Source organism: Cynara cardunculus, assembly GCF_001531365.2.
Source record: "Cynara cardunculus var. scolymus isolate 2C chromosome LG 4, CcrdV1, whole genome shotgun sequence".
In the NCBI taxonomy this organism is placed as follows: Eukaryota; Viridiplantae; Streptophyta; class Magnoliopsida; order Asterales; family Asteraceae; genus Cynara; species Cynara cardunculus.
The window spans coordinates 10673289-10693681 of record NC_037531.1 but is presented as its reverse complement, the minus strand read 5'-3'; the positions used below and the strand labels follow the sequence as shown (position 1 = coordinate 10693681).

The following is a 20393-nucleotide window of genomic DNA, read 5'->3' as shown; positions in this document are numbered from 1 at the left end:
AGCCACTGCTTTAGATGGTAACAATTGTAAACAAGCCACTGCTTTAGATGGTAACAATTTGTATTTAGGATGAGGCATGTTAATAAGCTAAGGATGGTAACAATTGTAAACAAGCCATCTCTGGATTGTTATGTTATTGTTTATTCATGAATTTGAAAAATTATGTTTGGTTGGACTAATATGAAATCTTGTTTCGAACTAATAATGTTACGTTTGTTTGGATTAATATGAAATATGTAGTTATTTTTGTAAAATTATTGTTTCATTCAGATATCAGCCAAACAACTTTATTCCATTCAGTACTAAATCATTCAGAGAGTTAAAATGGTAATTTTACTGTCATTCAGAGAACAGTTACCAAACAACATTATTTCATTCAGCACTTAACTATTCTGACCCTCTTAACCATTCTGACCTCTTAATTATTCTGCACTAAATCATTCAGCAACTGTCAAACAGCCCCTTAGAGAATTTTAGTTTAGAGATGATCTGCACAAATTTCAGAAGGTCGGAAGCCTTCTTGAAGTTGTTTCTGAAATTGGAAGAAATTTGACTGTATGGATCATGGATAGAGAAATCAGAGCTATGGACCATGGAACTAGAATTCATGACGTTGCTTCTGATTCTGATATAACTGTTCCCATACCTTATCCATTAACGGTTACAACTCCCATGCAGTTACGTTCTAAACGTCGATCTCTCTTATATATATGTAATCGATAATCTGAGTATATATAAGGACTTGGTCTCTACAGCCTTTAAGAGGAGAGTTGCTCTTGAATTATTCTAATACGAAATTTGTAATACCTAAGGCATTAAGGGACGAATTATTGTATTCCGAAAGTGAACTCCCATGATCCAATAGGATTATCCAGTCCATGAATCATCTCCAATCCCCAATTTCTAACGGTTTCATGGGCTTTTTGCAAAACTAAAATTACCATCTTACGATATTACACTACCAATTAAAAAGATTACAACTTTCACATCGAATCAGATCTTGGTTAAGAATTTGGATAATTTCTTCGATTATGACCAGGTTGGTGGCATAGTCCACATCTATAAGGTTCATCAGGACGACGAATGCCCATCTTGTTACAGATTCAGTTTACACGTCTTCGACCTCGACCAACATAAAGTTTTGGATAATTTCTTCGATTATATGATCAGGTTGGTGTCATACACCATATCTACGAGGTATGTCCATTCGTTACAAATTTAGTTTATACATCTTCGACTTCGGTCAATAGAAAGTTTATCGAGTAATTTTCTTAAATCTCCTATCCCAAGTCATACCAACAATCAACAGAAGGAGGTGATGCAAAACTTGAATAATATTGTTTATATGTCACAGTAGTGTACGACATGTCTGCAACGGAAAGGGGGTTATCCCCTCTATGTCGACAAACTGCAAGAGCATGTGAGGAAATAAATCTTTCCATTTTTTCACTTGCCACATGTGCACAAATGTTGAAAATAACCAAAAATATCTGTATTTTCACCATTTTCATTTATTTGTAACTTGGTGGCAATTTTATACACACATTCAACAAAGTCAAACTCGGATTAAGCATGATTTCGTGCATGTGCATCACATTTAGCAAAGTTTCGTCACATGTGTGATGGTGAAGGTGTATTGCAATTCATTATAACGTCATTGTGTTTTCTAAAGAGCTACACAAATATGATGAAAGTAAGGTTAATACACGCCTTAATCGGCAATTGTCTTGCTCTTTGTAGCTCATTGTTTATACTCACAAAACTATATAACAGGTCGGCATAGGTGCTGGAGAGGTGGGTGTTGATGGTTGATTGAGTTGGAGGCATAGACGGACCTAGAGGGGTGGTTAGGTGGCATGTGCCACCTTATTGTTCCTTCGTGGTAAGGTAAAAAAAATTAGGTTCGTGAAAGGTGTAATTGTTGTATTCTAGAAGGTGCAATTGTTTTATATGTACTTTAACTTGATACCTATTTTGGGTAACGTACTTTCAAAACTTTCATTTTGATACCTAAAATGTAAAGTTTTAAACATTTAAGTACCAGGGTAACCTAGTAAAGACTAATTTTAGACTAAAAAAAAGACTAATTTTAGATTTAAAAAAATCCACGTCATTGACCAGGTCAGCAAATAATACCGAGTTAGATACCACATCACTCGACACATCAACATGATAATCGGTTAATACTTCAACCAGTTACCCGGGTACTTAAACGTTTAAAACTTTACATCTTAGGTACCAAAATGAAAGTTTTGAAAGTACGTTACCCAAAATAGGAATCAAGTTAAAGTACATTACTTTTTAATGCAATTTGCCCTTAATTCATAAATTGTCATCTTATCAGGATTATCTGGACCTGGACCTGGACCTGGATCTGGATCTGGATCTGGATCTGGATCTGGATATGGCTTACGATACCTTAAAAATTAACATTTAAATTTAATATCATACAGAAATTGAGATAGATATATTCGTAACTTCGTATCCGAACGAACTTTATCAAGGCCCAACTAAGTTTTTAGTCCAAATTCAAGTACGGCCCATTATTAACAAATAATCAAGGCCCAGCTACGTCGGGCCAGAGAGTTTCCAATATTAACAACTTTTTATTTTAATAATCTAATTTATGAACATCATTAAAAATATTATATATATATATATAGGGGCTCATTCAAGGGAGAACTGATTAGTTTGTAGTAACTGTGAGATCCAATCTCAACCACAAATCAATGGATAAATTAGGAAATTAATAATTATGACAGTTTGAGTTAAAATTATAACTAGAGGGCATTTTAGGTATTTTTAAAAAACTTCTCTCTCCTTTCTCCTCTCTTCTCTCTCATCTCTCCGACCTCCAATTTCCGGCCTCCAGTGAACATTAATCCGACAGGTACCAAGTAATCACAAAGATACACAATGTAATACTCATTGTGATATATTGTGATACCATTGTGATATCAACTATGATATCAAGGGGAAAGAGAGATCACTTTGGGCTTTGTTGATTTACCGCGTGACGACTTTATTGAAAAAGATCGAAGTCGCGGTATTTATTTCACCCAAGATTGGGTCTCTCTACCAGGTGTTCTACCCGTAGCTTCGGGGGGCATTCACGTTTGGCATATGCCTGCTCTGACCGAAATCTTTGGAGATGATTCCGTACTACAGTTCGGTGGCGGAACTTTAGGGCACCCTTGGGGAAATGCACCCGGTGCCGTATAAAAGGTTTTGCTTTGATTTAAGGTTTTGGTTTATGTTTTAATTTGTAGTTTTTAATTTAAGTTTTAGGGTTTGTTCATGATGATTTTCTTGTTCTTTAGAGAAGATGAAGATTTATAACAGGAAAAAGACAAAATAATGATAAATGTTAACAGGGTTAAATGAATTTTGTTCGGGGGAGAGATTTAATAGGTGTGAAAATACGCTCCAAAGGTATCATCTTATGTTATTTTGATTTTGGGACCACTGTGGATAAAAAGTCTGATCACATGGACCAAAAACGTAATGTACTCTAACGTCTAGCTAAGAACGAGTAAAAATACATACGAATACACCACTATGTATTCTATGTAATAAATAAAGTCTAAGGGGGTGTTTTGGTTCACAAATGAAATTTGGAGGAATTAGAATCCATCAGAAGAATTGAACCATTAAAGGAATTTGAACTTTGAAAGAATTGAAATGAAATTTGACCATGTGTTTGGTTGACATAAATTGAAATGAAATCTTGCAAAAAGATAAGAATATGCATCTGTCGAGGGTGGAGGTGACGTTTATGACGATGACAATTGGGGGGGGGGGGGACTGATGGCAAAAAATTGTGGCGTGATGGTGATGATAGGGGTAGGGGATGGCGGTGGAATGATAATATTAATTGATGGTGGTGGTGGTGGCGGCGGGAGCGGTCAGAGCGACACGAGGAGGGGATGTGTGGTTAAATTAGATGTAAAAGTTATTTTTGTCTTTATAAAAGAAAATTAAAAATGTAATATTTGGTACAAAACGGAATTCAAATATGTTACACATGATAATGAATGATTATATCCCTAAATTGTGGAATTCAGTAGAATCCAATTAATTAATTCCACGAACAAAACATTATTAGGAAATTTGGTTTTTGTTATTCCAGTTACATAAAATTCCTTTAAATTCTGAAAACCAAACAAATCTTAAAAACAGAATTCATAAAATCCCAGATGCCATAACAACCGAATCCATAATTTACTTATATCTATACTAACTTATAAACCAGATTTATCAAAAGTTTCAAAAACAATTTTTAATGCACAAAGTATTATACATTTTATGCATAAAGTCTTAAAAGTCTTAAAACAACCCATAATGCATTAAATACTCCTACTTTATGTATTCAGTTTTAAAATCTCTTAATCTACTATCAAAATAACATATAGTATAAGTTACTAATGCATATTATTACCCTTTCTTTTCATGTTCCCAAGATATTTTCATACATTTCACTCATACTTTCACCCTCTCATACCTCTATGTCTTCTCTCCATCCCCCAAATGTGAGATTCAAACTGATATTCACCAAGAGTTATTAAAAATTCTCCCATTCAATTATTTTAGAACTATCGGTCTCGCTCTGATCTCTTGATTCTTTGCTCTTGGTGTAAATCGAACACATTTGTGGAATCGTTTAAATATGTTGGATTTTAAACTATCATACAATTTTTTTCTCGATAGACTATAATTGGAACCATAACCCTTATTTATTCAAATTGTATTAATATGTAAAAACAAAATATAACTTATATATCATTAAATCTTCTCTAATACAACAATGAAACTTCAAAATCATTAAATCTTCTCTAATAAAACAATGAAACTTCATGATCATTAAATTTTCTGTTAAAAAACAATGAAACTTCAAAACCATTAAAATTACTACACTACTAGTTGTACATACATAATTCAGTGTAATTGAGATCCAGACACCCTCACGATGGTTTGTTGTATTGTTGTATCACGTGCATGTTGTAATATTCGTTGGAGGTTATATTCCATCGTCAGCCCGATCAGAAGTGCTCGTCATCTTCACCGTAGTGCAGCCCTCCGGTGATATTTGGTTTGCAGGTTCTTTTCTGATCGTACCCTTTTCAAATCACGACTCGTCTCTGCCCCTGAGAATCGGTGGAAGTGAAAGAGGCGAATCTCCGGCTACATTTTCATAAGGTGTTGATCTCACACTCTTTTTGCCTTCTCTCTCTAAAACTCCGCCTTTTCTTTTCTTTTTAATGTTGATGGTCTTCTTTTTACATTTTTAGCTCTTTTTGGTTCATTGGTCGTGGCTTTTTGGTTTTAATGTGGTTGTTGCTAATTTTACTCTTTTATCAAGTGTGGTGATTTGCGGAGTGCCTGAAAGTGTTCGATGAAATGTCTGAGAGAAATATACTTGTTCAAAGCTTCAGAAAATTAAGTCGGATAACAATCAACATGAGGCTTGTTCAGTTGTTTGGAATCATTTGTTGAAAAGTATAGGAAACACAACACTTGGACATGGTCACTTTTTGACAATAAAAACTTACCATAGAAAGGGATTGGTGGGAAATAAATTTGCTGGAGGTCTAAGTTGTTTCAAGGTTGCTAGAGGTATGAACTATATGTGATTATCAATCTGAGTTAATTGTGCATCCTATTGTATCTTGTGCTCACTCCTTTGCGTAACATGCGTATAGTTGCTTCTTTTTAGTGTTGTTCAATCTTGTAGGGTTGAGAAGGGTTTAATACTTGTAATTGTAATTGACTAATTTACATAATAAAATTTAAGAATTAAAAGGACCACCCTAGATCCAAATCCCGGCTCCACCCTTGCTCAGAGTATTGTGATGTTCCTTCGAATTTAAGTTTCGATGTTTTTCTTCGCTAACACTATCATAGCCTGTAAATAAAGACAAATTTAGTTTCTAAAAGTCAAAATTGGATGGCGAAATATCTTTCTCTTAATGATAATCTGCCGTAATTCTGATGTTATTATTAACTCTGTGTGATAATCAGGTGAACAAGATCGGGCATTGATGCAAAATTTCATGAAGGAAAAAGTTAATTTGGTTCTTAACTCCTCAATGGAGCATAATTAGGAAACTATGTTTAGTAACTAGGTCCACAACTTACTTCTTAAGTTGCAAGAATGTAGCTACATTTTGATTTAGCTATCAAATTACAACTTTCAAATTGATGAAAACATTAAACTATACTGCCAGCTATGTCGATTTTGTATTTGAAATGTACAAGGTTTGACTCTGCAAGTCGGTTGACTATATTATTTAACCCCTCCATTCGGCAAACAAGTCTATTGTTCTATTTGAAAGATTCAGAGCTAGCCTCTTTGGATCTGTTTTGGACTATTCTAAGTGTCATATCTGCAATGTTCTATGCTAATGTTCTTTACATGGTTGAATGTGATTTTCGATTTTTTTCTTCACAAAATTAATAATTATTCAAGTAAACTAAAGAAAACTCATTTGATTGAAAGTCATATACATACTCTTTTTTCTGAAGAATGGAGGTAGTAAATATATGTGTTGAAAAGGATGAAGTTCTGGCTTACATTTCGGAGTGAGTTAGCACCAAAGCATTCTCTGTGCCAGATGGTGTGAACTTGTATGCTTATGTGGTCACAGGGGCAACTTGATCCTAAGAAATGGTTGATGAAGAAGAGAGTTGGTGTCTTGTGACTGGGGGAAGAGGCTTTGCTGCAAGGCATTTAGTGGATATGCTCATCCGTTATGATATGTATTCGGTTCGGATCGCTGATCTGGGACCTGATATCAAGCTCGAACCCAATGAGGAGAAGGGAAGTCTTGGGCAAGCTTTACTCTCTGGTCGTGCTGAATATGTATCTATGGATCTTCGCATCAAATCTCAAGTATATAGAGGTAACTTTTTTTAAACTTTTTTATGTACTTTTTTCCCTGTGTAACAAATAGACTAAAGTTTGGTGTAATATTAGCTTGTCATTGCTAGAGCTAAATACTGAAATTCAAATGAGAAAATTGAATCAAGATGCTGACAAGAAAAAAAGGCAGTCAGATTTAAGCCTTGGAGCTCAACCAGAATCTGCATCAAACCAGTATTCAAATTTATAGACCAAATTCCAATCATATATGTGATGTGATGCTCCCAAACATGCCAATAATTAGCTCTTAGTTTAGTACTTCCTATATACTTCTAAGAGATTCACGAGATTTCTTGTATCCTTGTACTGCTTTATTACCATCGGAACTTTTGTGGTGGTGTTACAGTGGTGAAGTATTTTGTGTTGGTACTTCCGTACAAGATAGGAAATAAACTCTTTTCCTGTATGAGGGGGTAATTGAAATTTATAAATGTATATCTACCATTATTTCTCAGATTATACTTTGAATGTTGTGCGCTTTACCACTTTGCAGCTTGCGAAGGGGTCGAAGTTGTTTTTCATATGGCTGCTCCAGATTCATCAATTAATAACCAAAAGCTGCATTATTCAGTCAATGTGCTCGGTAAAACACTTATAAGAGTTCCTAACGAATTCCCCTTTGCTTCCTTATGCGATTCGAAGTTCTAATGTTTGATCTACAGGCACAAAGAACATAATTGATGCTTGTACTGTGCTAAATGTGAAAAGGCTTATCTATACTAGTTCTCCTAGTGTGGTGTTTGACGGGATACATGGAATAATTGATGGGGTTGAAGCAATGCCATATCCTGCTAAGGTATTCTGTGCATTAATGTTCTAACTGAACTTATTTAGCAGAAAACATATACAACTTTATAATAGCTTTTGACCATGAGTCTTCTCACTGCCAGAAAGTAGTTTGGTGCAGTGAGCGATAGCCTCCGATAGATTAAGGATCTTAGGTGAGACCTGGAGTGCAGCCAACTAAACGCCAAATAAATCGGTATAAAACTTCCACATCTGAGATTCCATGTGTGCTAACTCAGATGAGAAATCCCCCTCTTGTATGCTAACGTTCTAGGATGGCAGGGTTGGTAAAACTCTTCTTGATAAATGGCATCAACCACTGGTTGCAGGCCTGTCGACCCTGATTGTTTATGCTTTTCCTTTTCACCTTTTCTTGGCTTTATATAATTATTTAAAGCAGCACCTGTTTCAGAATGTCAATGCCACAGTATCTTTACTCCCTTCTCTATATTGTTGTTAGATGATAGACCAATTCTGTATTAGACTGGGAAATAAATGCCGTGCAGCCAGGCCTGTGGTTAGGGCAAAGGGGATTGTTTTCATGGGTCAGTTTTATCTGAGGACAAAGAGGATCAACTTTATCACACTGATTCAATGATTTTAATTTCTTATTTCTGAAAGAAAACCAAATTTCTCTTCTTCCTGTTGTTTATTTATTTTCCATCTGTTGCCATAATTTCTTGAATATAAGGAATTAGTTGCTAATTATATCCAATCTCCATCAGGATGCTCGATGTCAGATGACGGTATATCATTTATATTTAGATTTACAATTAGGTGCATTTAACTGTTTCAGCACAATGATTCATATTCTTCAACTAAAGCTGAAGGAGAGGCATTAGTTATCAAGGCAAACGGTATGAATGGACTTTTAACATGCTGCATTCGTCCTAGCAGCATTTTTGGTCCGGGTGATAAATTGCTTGTTCCATCTTTAGTTGCTGCAGCAAGGGCAGGAAAATCCAAGGTAATGGGTTATATATCCATTTCAATCTGAAATTATATTGCAATATTCATGCATCTAAATGTGCAAATGGGTACTAGTGTTGTTATGCATCATCTACTTTTCAACCCTTTTGGTGCATATTCGAAATATTAGTCTTGCCTGGAGTTCCAGCTGCTGTTGTCAGACATCATATTGGATGGCAAGGCTTTTATTTTACTAATATTAAAGAAATGAAAATTTGGCTATATAAAAGCATGAGTGTCAATCATCCTTTGACAATAAGTACACCATTAGTAGAGAGCATTTTAAGCTGCTAGTACAACAGTACTTCTCATCTTTCCATTTGTTAAATTGTTTGTCATGCTAAAGTACTCTGAAGATCTTGTTCATAATCTATTGGGGTTTTGTACTTTTTGTTCGTAAATGATATATCAGATTTAGTGGAATCAAGCTTTATCCACACCGTCTATCTTTTCTTGGCATCATTTATTTGATAAGTATATATCAAAATGGCTTTATGCGCATGTTTGTCCTTTTTTACTTTATGCACAATGTATTACAGCTTGTTATCTATGCCCTGGTCTAACCGGCATATATTTAAACATACACTTCACTCATGAATTCTGAACTACCAGTTTATAATTGGAGATGGCAAGAACATGTATGATTTCACTTATGTCGAAAATGTGGCACATGCCCACGTATGTGCCGAAAGAGCTCTTGCATCAGGCGGTACTGTCTCAAAGAGGGCTGCAGGCGAGGTAACGCGTAATTTGATTCTACAAATGGACATGCATTTAACTTGAGTTGACTTGAATACTTGATGTAACCATGATTGCCTTTATTCACATATCTTGGTATAGAAGTGGAGCTCATGCATCAACTTCTTATTCATTGCACTATTGATCAATATAATAAATTTTGACTTTGGGTTTTAGAATTTTGCTTAACTATTCAGTATTGTAGGATAATTTTCAAAATGGAAAAGTAGAAAATGCTACAAGCATTCGTGATGCATGCAAAAGATTTTACCACTTAGAGAGAAACTTGATGTAGGAAAATATTCTGTAGGGTAATAATGTCGTTGAGCAGAACTATGAATTGTAATGTGAAAAAACAACAGAGATAGAGCCTACCCTGCTCCTACTAGGAAGGGCTATGAGAGTCAAGCTCAAACACTTAGGTTGTCACATCAGTAGATCTAAATAGCATGGGATATTCTTAAAAACTTAAGCCTATGTAGAACTAGGAAACATAACCCTCATCAACTATGGCCAATAGAATAATTCATAAAGAATAACTAAATAGCCAATATGGCTATATGTTCTTAGTATTCCAACATTAAGCTTTTCCTTAACATGATAAACATTCTAGAGACTGACTCGCCAAAATACCATCAACAAGAACAATACAAGTTTATTTTTTTAAAACAAACACAATATTTTTCAATGGCATTTTCTTGAAATTTGCTTTAAGCTAAATGCCATTTCCATGAACTATTCTATTTTCCAAGTGTATGATTACAATTTACACAAACCCTTGATGTAAAAGATCATATCATATAACACTTACTTTTACTTCTTGTGGGGGCTGGGGGAAGGGGGAAGACAACTGTATAGGGATAGGCCTCTTAGTCATTTGAGGTAAGTTCATATATTTTATGTTACCTCATCCTCTTTCTAGGTTCAGTAAGACTTCTCCTTGGAGGAGAGATCTGGTACTTTAGGAATTGGCATCGCTAGCCATGAAGGTCATTCTAACCATCTTATGTCAGCGCTAGCCTATCTGTCAGCTCCTTGATCCTCCCAATATCTACACTAGATACTTTTTCCTATGAAAATCTGCTACCCTAGTCCTGCATCTCCAACCTATCAGAGGCCGGCGGAAAGGTCTAAGGCCACCATGTCCAGGCTCAGATGTTTGTCCTACGTCCTCCTTGGTCTGCCCTTCCTCCTTACCCCCTTGACTGTTATGCTCTACCTTCTCACTGGTGCTCACATCCAACCACCAACCTTCCCTCTCATTTTGTCCATGATAGGCACAATTCCTAGTTCTGCCTTGGAAACTCCATTACATCCTCATTTATGCAGCTTCCACCTTACTGTCATTCGCTTTCTTAATTGACCAGCACTCAAACCCATACAACATAGTTGGTTAGATGGCGACCCTACAGAATTTTCCCTTTAACTTTAATGACACCTTGTTGCAAAACACTCCTGAGGCAGCCCTCTATTGTAATCTCCCTATCTTTATGTGATGTGTAATAATCGTCATCTCCCTCCTATATCATTGAGCCTAAATACTTAAATTGTCATTTTTAGATACCCTTTACTCCAGAATGTTGACTTCTACCCTCCATCTTTACGCTCCTTGCAAAAAATGCACCATAGGTATTTGGTCGTAAAGCGGCAATCTGCAAGTCTTTTGTCACCAATACCTCCCTCCATTTCTCCAACTTAACATTTGCCTCTCTTTGCATTTAGTGGATGTCTAAATGACCAAGATTAACGTATTTAGTGGAAACATGTTTCTTGTCATATCTAGAGTGGATCAACTGACAATATTGTTAAGGGGTGGTTAGAATTTTGATTTTGGTTTTTGAGGCCCAAACTCTGTTCCCACTACTTTCAAATGTTATACCTCTATCCACTGTGATGTCATTTAATGATATAATTGTTTACTTTCCTTAAAACAACGAAGCAATTTGGTTTTCTTCTTGTAGTTTTCAACTAATAAATATTGATTTTTGATAGTGAAAACCTTTTCTTTCTCCAACTTTGCTTTACGTAAATATATACTCATGAGGAAAATATATGGAGTCCATAGCTTTGGATTATTCTATAACTGAAAGATCAATATTTGTGTTGATTTTCCAGGCTTATTTTATAACTAACATGGAGCCAATCAGGTTTTGGGAGTTCATGTCACTTATTCTTGCTGGCCTTGGCTATGAAAGGTATTTTTTTCTTGCTATAGGGATCAAGATAATTTAGATATATCGCACAGGATAAACATGGTGCCATATTTTTTCTATGTCATTGCTCTTGTGCTAGATACATCAAATGATTTTGTAGCATATGCCTCTTTCATTTCACTGACCTTTCAGTCATTGTTTTTCCACTTAAGGTGCAATACCTGGTTGTCTGATATAACAAAACACACATTAATTGGTTGTAATATTCTTAATTCGTTCAAGACTGTTAGGATATATCTTCGAAATAGATGTAAAAATGGTCACTTTATTAAGGATTTACCTTATTAAGGTGCAATACCAATAGTACCTGTCACTTTTTCAATGTAATCCCCTATTCTTGTTTTCCCAAGAACAACTGCGGGTCTTCTTCAGGAACGTATGGGGTGCAACCCCATGAGTGAGTTCCAGTCTCCTGAACTCCTGTAGACTCACTTCTCTCCTTGTCCTCTCATTCATTTAGTGATGTTGATTGCATACTTGGTGGAGCATATATATATATATATATATATCATCTGTGAGCACCATATGTGGCAGTTCACCAAACAATAAAGAAGTGTGGGATTTGAACTTAGGACCTCTAGGTTATCCTGAGAAAGTCCTAACCACTTGAGCAAGCCCAGCTGGGGTCACAAGTAGCAAAATTTAGAAGCATGTCATCTTTATTTGATATAATGTAGTTTGCAGGCCAAAAATCAAGATTCCTGCCTTTGTCATGATGCCAATTGCATGCTTGGTGGAGCGTATATATCACCTGTTAGCACCATATGGGATGAAGGTACCACAGTTGACACCTTCAAGAATCAGACTCCTAACTTGCAACAGAACATTTAGTTCTTTTAAAGCAAATGATCGACTCGGCTACAGACCTATTGTGCCACTAAAGGTCCACTCGTTTCCCATTTATAATATAGATTTGAGATGCCTCATTTACAGTTTTTACCATCATAATTCTCGGTGTCTTTAAAATAGAATCTTTGTTCTCCCTTTGGTTGCTTAATTGCTTATATGGGTATTGCAATGTTCCTTATATTTGGTGGTCTTGCTTCATTGACTTGATTAAGTGATATGAATTTTTGTGGGAGTGATGTTTACCTCTTAAATAAGCCAGCATATAGATGTACAAAAATGAGATGTTAATAGCAATTCTATCTCGGAAAAATCTTGACAAAGAAAAGCGTGGTTGATGCAGGAGGGTCTCAAAAAAACTATTGAATCATATTCTCATCTCAGGGCTGAAGTTCTGCTTAGAAAGGGAGGGCCTTCTAAAGCCACAGTATGTCTTGGAAGTGGAATGGGTATGGATGAATACTATAAATCTAATATTATTGGTTAATCTCTTTTATTTAGCTGCATTATGCACTTCACTGGATCGAGGGTGGCTTCTCTAATGACATCTGGGATACTCTATGTGCTTTAGTTGCATATTTAAATTCATAATTTGATATGGTGTTGTGTAGTTACAGACATTAAACTGTTCTTTGCATAATGTGTGCTGCAAAACGTTGATTATTATGTGCTATTCAGATATACTAAGACAGGGAGGTGATGACACTGTGAGGTAGTCAAATTGAATTCTTTTAAAAAGCTTTCTAGTATGGAGATGCTTGGAACACCATTGTATGGCCAGTTTCTGCATAATTCTTTATTGTTAATTAGTGGGGAGAGGTAAGGAAGTGGCTTTCCTTGCTTGCGAGTTCTCAACTCAAAAACATTTAAACATAAAGATGAAAGGGGCAACATGAATGAATTATGTTTCTAGCTTCAATTTTTAAGGTTTTGTTGTAAAGTAATAGCAAATTTAGTCCAGGTGGGACAGAGGGATGTGCTTGGTTTGGTTTTTAATACCGAATTTAATTTGTAAAGATTCTTGCATTACCAATCCTTTCAACCACATAAGGTGGGAGACTTTTTTTTGCAGATGGGGTTCCATATTTACTCATTTCCTGTGAGTTTACTCAGAAATAAACATGTGTGCTTTCTGGTTAAGATTCTGGTGATCCTAAAATTGTTGCTTGATTCAATATTTCTCTCCAAGGCTCTTCTTTGGACATGATATTTTCATAAATTGCTTGCAGTATTTTTCTTGCGCTTATACACCAGAAGAAAAATGGAAGTCGAAACGTAACAGTGGTCATATAAAATTAAAGATATTGACTTGCAAGAACGAGTACTAAATGATTTTAGCAAAGCTATACCTATGATCTTTAAGTTATTTATCTTTTCATGTTGCAGAAATATATCATGATAATTGAATTGTCAATATGATTTTACAATCACTCACTATACAGATGTTAACCAAGGGGATGCCACAAGACAATAATGATAGAAAATAACATTAAGTGACTAATTTTGGTCACAACGCATAATCATGGTGAAACTCTATTTCAAAAACTAAAGTTGACTTTGAGAAAGACTATTAGAGTCCTAAATTTGAAGTAAATTTATCCAGGCTACAAGAATTAACTAATTTGGCTTTTTGTAGTATCTTGCACTTAAATCTTACCTTAAACAATTTAGTAACAATTGCGAAGCAGAAGTTCGAAGTACCTAGCTTCTTAGTACATAGCTCTGTCCCTGTCAGCAAGTAAATAGTTAATGGCCATGATATTATGTGCTTCCTTATGATGTAAATGTAATTGTTGTTTGATTGAGCCTGCATCTTAGATGGTAACATTGTTATTTGACATTTTGTTACAAGGCTGCTTGGATGTTGTGAGATAAAATTCAAGGTTCTTATCTAGCAGATTAATATTCACATTTTTCCTAGCCAAAACGAGAAAATTTTGGAATGAATTCATTATCTGAGTTTAGCTTCTGATACCTTTTTTCAGTTCTACATTGCACAAACTTGCATATGCTTTATTGTTGTATTTATGGAATGTGTGGAGTTCAATTCTATTCCATATGTTAATCAAACGTCGCGAAATGGAATTTGGTCAATGGAATTGACCATTCCAATTTCCATCAGATGTCTTGGAATCCTGTGAACCAAACGCCCTTTAAGCTTCGCAGCTACTTGCATCCAAAAATGAGTTGATAAAATCAAGTCCTTTTATGGCTACAGATGCAACAATAGCCTGGGATTTGCTCATAGTTGAATTTCATTTTAGCGATACAAAGCTGACACTTCTGATGCTACTATTCGCAGTTGCGGACATACTTCTATGGAGGGATACAAAGCTGACACTCACTGCAATGCTAGTTTTGTTTGCATTCTATGTCAATTTTGTATTACCTGGGCATACCATGATTACTGCAATATGCAAGGTCTTCATCATGGCCTCGGTCTTTTTGTTTATCCATGGGAAGTTGCCTCCTAAGTTGTAAGTATCCTCTTTGTTAAATTGTTTACAATTAGGGATTGTGTTTTGAGTCGCGTCGGAGCATGCTCGGCCTGAGGATCAACTTGTGAAAGGATCAGGCTTGGGCTTTTGGCTCATGGCTTGCCAAGCCTGAAATAATCAGGCTAGGGCTTGGCTCCCTAAAGCTCAAGCATCGTTTGGCTCATATATTCCTGGTTTGATGTGCTTCCATAGGCTCATACAGGCTCACTTCTAAATTTCCAATGGGTTTGTATAGGCTTGAACCATGGCTCAGCTTAGTTCATACATGCTTATAAATACAAGTAAACAAGTCATAAAGTTCCTATGATAGGGCGCTATAAGAATACTCTCTTCGTCCCAAAATAAGTCTCCATGTTTCTATTTTAGTTTGTCCCGAAATAAGTGTTCACTTTCAAAAGTATATGCCTACTTTCCAATTCTATCCTCGATTATGAGATGGAAAAATTCATTGCTCCCTCTACTATTAAGGGTAAAATTGTCATTTAGTTAATTAAGACGTGTAATAATTACATATTTCTAAAACTTTGTGCCTTTTTCATTGTGGACATTTATTTTGGGATGGAGGGATTATAAAATTACGTGGCTTGTACAGAGAAGCTCGGGCTCTCCAAGCTTTCGACAAGCCAACTTGTCACCTCTACACCTTTATTAATGACAATGGAGGTTGCACAAACCGTACTTTCAGTTTTATACAGAGGGCATTACCTTACTTGTACTTAGAGATGCACTAAGCCCATTTAAGACTGGAATTCAGCTGAGCATATCTGGTCTGATTTAACAGGAAAAAACTGGAACTGATAACAAATAGTGTTGTCTTTTTTTTCTTGAAGTTTCTGATTTAGTAGTAATTAAAAAAAACAAGTATAATTAAAAAAAACAAGTATCCACAACCAGAAGTAATGGCATCACCTGTACCAATTACATGAGATTTCTTGACTGACCTATTTGTGGGTGTCTTAACTATTTTTACCCATTTCTTAAATGGTTCAAGAAGTGGCACTCATTTCTCAAACCTAGTTGGGAAGTGGCAGGTTCCAATCCAGCTTGAGTCTTCTTTTACCCTTGTTTTAGATAAAAGAACAAAAAGTGAGACACTAACTAAAAGATACAAGAATTTACAGAAAATTTTCTTAAGGGTAAATCCATTGACTAGAGCATTTAGTAAAACATGGAGTAGTATCAGTTCATGTTTTGGATTTTGGATCTTATTAAAACTGAAAAACTGTCTCATTCACCATCATTTAGTCGTCCTTGTGTAGAGCTTATTGATCCAAAATTTATTAGTAGCTACCTGGATAGAAAAGTTCTTTCTGCCGATATCTTGACTAAGTTTGGTTTAGACATCACTAGAATGCTTATCTTCTGTGTTTTATATTTCTAAAATAAATAGGAACATTGAAAATTCAAGTGGCTGAAGTTGAATCAGCTACTTTTGAAGTAATGAAAGAAAAAGAAAATGACTGGAAAATACAACTCTGTTTAAGCGGAATAACAATAAAAACTTGTTTACCATTAGATTTAAGAAATTCTGCCTATTTGATGCATCTTCAAAATATTTATAAAAATGTCAAAGCGAATTTTCTTAAGGACAGTGGCTGCCCGGCCTGGGGGTGGGTGGGGGTCACAGGAATGTGTCAAAAGTTGGATCAAGGCCTTCAACCTGTTTTTCATGACACAGGGCCTTAAATATCCGATCCGTATTTTGTTTGGTATGATATGCTAACAATACCTATGGTATCATAGATACATGACCATCTTGGCTTTTCAGCTGAATTTTTGACACGCTACCCTCTAGTTCTAATCAAGAATATGCAATTTGATGCATCCAACAACCGTTTCATCTGATGCAGAATGGGATATTCAATTGAGAAAATTCCAGAATCAAACTTACAATTCACAGATACTATATCACGCCAAACCGCTTTATCAGTGGCTTCATCATGGAATTGTGCAGTATATAGTCTAAGATCTATTTCCAATGGGGCTGACTCGTTGCTATTCTTCAAGGTACTTCCATTGTATACATTCCCTGAATTTATTTCAGCTTATTACAATAATATTACTTGTTTACAGGTCCGCTACTTGGGTCTATCATCTCTAATTAACATTTATATATTGTTACTGAGGTCATTGACCAAGCACCCAGTAAATCCCACTCGGAAGTAGGGTTTCCAGGGGGGGGATATGTATGCATGTCTGACATCTATCACAAAGAGTAGAGTGGTTGTTTGCTGAAGACCCTCGGCTTGTGCAAGAGTGTGAGCAAACAGGTGCCAGGAATGAATATTAGCAAACAAAGCACGAGAAAAATAAGAAAGAAAAAGTAGCGAATAGGTAGATTGAACACATACAAAAGGTAAAATAAGGCAAAAATCCACATAGAGCACATAAGGCAAAAATACATCCCCAACCCCCTCCCAACCAGTCCATCTCCCTTTTGCCCATATATGCTAGCTATAGGTCCCCATACCTAGTCTGCTACCCTAGTCTGTTACTGATCACAGTTGTACAAGAATTCACTAGAATTACGATCATGCATTTTCCTTTTTGACAAATTTCAACCCACCTTTTCCTCCATTGCCATTAGTCAATCATTGTGAAATATTGAGAACATTCATTTTGGTCCTTATGAATCCTCCTCTACTTTATCATTATTTGTTCTTCCTAAATCGAAGCGTGGCACTGACTGCTACACTATAAGGAAATAAGTTGCACCTTCTCCATCAGCAATTGCTTTTGGCATAGTGGTAAGCGCTTGGATCCTAACATATGGTATCAGGGCAAGTCACAGGTTCGAATCCCATGAGGTGCATAATAATGCCAAAGGCATGTTGTGCAACCATTAACTTCTAGCGAAGATCTTGTTAGTGCTGGCAGATGGGGGGGGGAATTGTTGGGTCATTGACCAGCATCTTCCTAAATCGAAATGTGACGCTGACTGCTACACTATAAGGGAAATAAGTTGCGCCTTCTCCATCAACAATTGTTTTTGGCGTGGTGGTAAGCGCTTAGATCCTAACATTACTGATAAGGGGTCTTTTAGGTTTTTAGATAGCAGTTGTAATTCAAACGTTATGATTATATTGTTACCGAGGGGGCACATAAAATTATTTATTATGGTAGGGGACGGATTTCCTTATAGCCGCGGGGGGGGGGGGGGGGGGGGGGGGGGGTCCTATTCCACCACTCAATTATCCCAGCATAGTGGAAATATTTACGACCTTTAAAGGTGACACCATTGTGATTTGATGTGTGCCACCACTCAAACCATAACTATAAATTTGAGTTTCATGGTTACAATAGGATATCGAAGCTTAAAATTTGAGTTTTGAGGGTTAACAATGGTGGAATACAAAAACCATGTAAATCATCAAATTTGGATTTGATTTCTTAGTGTTTTGTATTATATATTGTAACCATAATTAGTCTATCTTTTATTTTATATTATGGTATTACATTTTGCTACCATCAAAACAATATTCTGAATCCGCCTCTGTTGTTGTCTGCTTTGATTGTTCTCTACATGTGTGTTTTCGAAATTCATTATTTAGTCTCTCAACTATCTGTTGAACTTGTCTTGCTTTCTTGATAAATAGGTGGTTCTATCGCTCTTCATTCTTAGCTTGATCGGGTCCATGTCACTACAAAGCTTCTTCACCAAAGGTTCGTAAACCATTTTAGTGTGTGTGTGTGTGTGAGAGAGAGTTGGAGCCGTAACTCTATCTTTGCACCTGCATACTCTTCCAATAGGTCACCTAGAACATCGGGCTTAATCAATCCCTTAAAAACACATCATCTTTTTTTACCAAGATAACTAAAGATAGTTGTCCATGCTTAAGTGGAAATAGTCTCTTTGCAAAATGCAAAGAAACTTGATTGGACTAGATCGGACTAGACCTGACTGGATTAGTTGTCTGTCTGATGTTTGGTATGGCTTAATAAGTCATCGGGAACATATGGCTTGATTAATCCCTTGAAAACAAAAAATAAAAAATTATCGATATATCGAGGTTTAAGAAGGAATAGTCTCTTTGCGAAATGCAAAGGTACTGAATCAGACTGGATTGAACCAAATCGGATTAAATTAGTGGAGAAAGGAATATATTGATGCTTATTGAAGGCATATACGTCAAAATAACATGTGGGCAAAAGATAGATTGGAATTTGAAATACCATAATGAAATAAATAATTTTCATTGTTCCAAAATAAATGTTTACATTTCTATTTTAGTAAGAGGGCGTTTGGTTTGATATAATGGTTTTGAGGGATTTGGATTTTGTGGAATGATATGGAATTAGAGGGATTTGGATTTGGAATCTTTGATGTGTTTGGTTTGCAGGATTTGGAATGGAATCGAATTCCATTATTTATGAAAAATTATAAAAATAATCATAAAAAATTACAAAAATAATTGAATTACTTTTTTGTTAATTGATTATTACAAAACAAATGTTTTAAACATATTTTAAACCATTATTACATACAAATCCCATGAAATACCAACCAACCCCGTGGGATTTCAAATCCTATGTTTGGGGGATCTCAATGAAATCCCGGGATTTCAAATCCATGAAATCTTTCGAACCAAACATGAGATTTGAATGGAATTCAATTCCAAATCCAATCCAATCCAATTGCACAAACGAAACGGGACCTAACTATCTACTTTTTACAATAAGTGTCTACTTTCTAAATTCTAATCTATTCTTAATTATGAGATGGAGAAATTAAGGGTAAAATAGTTATTTGTGTAAATAAAAAGTGTAATAGTTATACATTTTTAAAACTTCATGTCTTTTTCGGAGTAATAGATGATGTAACCAAACAAGTACTCGTGCACGGTTCAACCATGTTAAGTTTGAACCGAATGGTCTCGAACATCATGCTAGACACCATTTGAAGGTTTAAATCTCGACTCACTACTAACAATGTGCTTTCATTGTTGCAGTTATTCCCTTCGCCTTTGTCGCCTTCTACCTTTATGAGCAAAAGGAAGATACAATCGATGGATTTCTCCAAAATATTCTCCCGATTGGACGATTATCAAATCCCGACTTCGTAAGATCATCGAATCCTTTCAAACCCCTTGACAAACTTGAAACAAAAACCGAATAGATCTCATTCGAACATTTTCTCCGTACAATTTGTAGGTCTTTTAAGAAAATGTATCTGAAGAGTACAAAATATTTATGTATTAAATGGCTAAAAGTACATGTCTTCAAACACAACCAATGATATATCAGTTTGTCGACAACGTTAGGTGTAATGACTTTTGTTCTGTTTAATAATCCGCTTTCTTCGTAAGCCCGTTGAGTTGTTTGATTGTATTTGTTGATTGAAAAATGAGGATTCTTTGTTTAAATGGCAACGGTACTCATACTTACAATATTGAAGATATATATATATATATATATATATATATA

General features: G+C 35.6%; 1 protein-coding gene across 1 annotated transcript; it reads left to right on the top strand.

Moving 5' to 3' along the window:
- The first annotated feature begins 5018 nt into the window (after positions 1 to 5018).
- Positions 5019 to 20228, top strand: LOC112511529 (3beta-hydroxysteroid-dehydrogenase/decarboxylase-like). Its single transcript, XM_025117191.1, has 13 exons — positions 5019 to 5196; positions 6645 to 6899; positions 7413 to 7502; positions 7582 to 7715; positions 8502 to 8672; positions 9287 to 9412; positions 11528 to 11607; positions 12310 to 12508; positions 12815 to 12920; positions 14774 to 14948; positions 16820 to 16976; positions 18566 to 18632; positions 19919 to 20228. Exons 2-13 carry the CDS (start codon positions 6665 to 6667, stop codon positions 20083 to 20085), a joined length of 1707 nt encoding a protein of 568 aa, XP_024972959.1. The 5' UTR covers positions 5019 to 5196; positions 6645 to 6664; the 3' UTR covers positions 20086 to 20228.
- Positions 20229 to 20393: the final 165 nt, after the last annotated feature.

Excerpts from the sequence above, each read along its gene's own strand:
- LOC112511529 (XM_025117191.1), top strand. The coding sequence starts at position 6,665 with ATGGTTGATGAAGAAGAGAGTTGGTGTCTTGTGACTGGGGGAAGAGGC. Across the intron at positions 7,503-7,581 it reads TTATTCAGTCAATGTGCTCG|GCACAAAGAACATAATTGAT; the intron begins GTAAAACACTTA and ends TTTGATCTACAG. Across the intron at positions 9,413-11,527 it reads CAAAGAGGGCTGCAGGCGAG|GCTTATTTTATAACTAACAT; the intron begins GTAACGCGTAAT and ends TTGATTTTCCAG.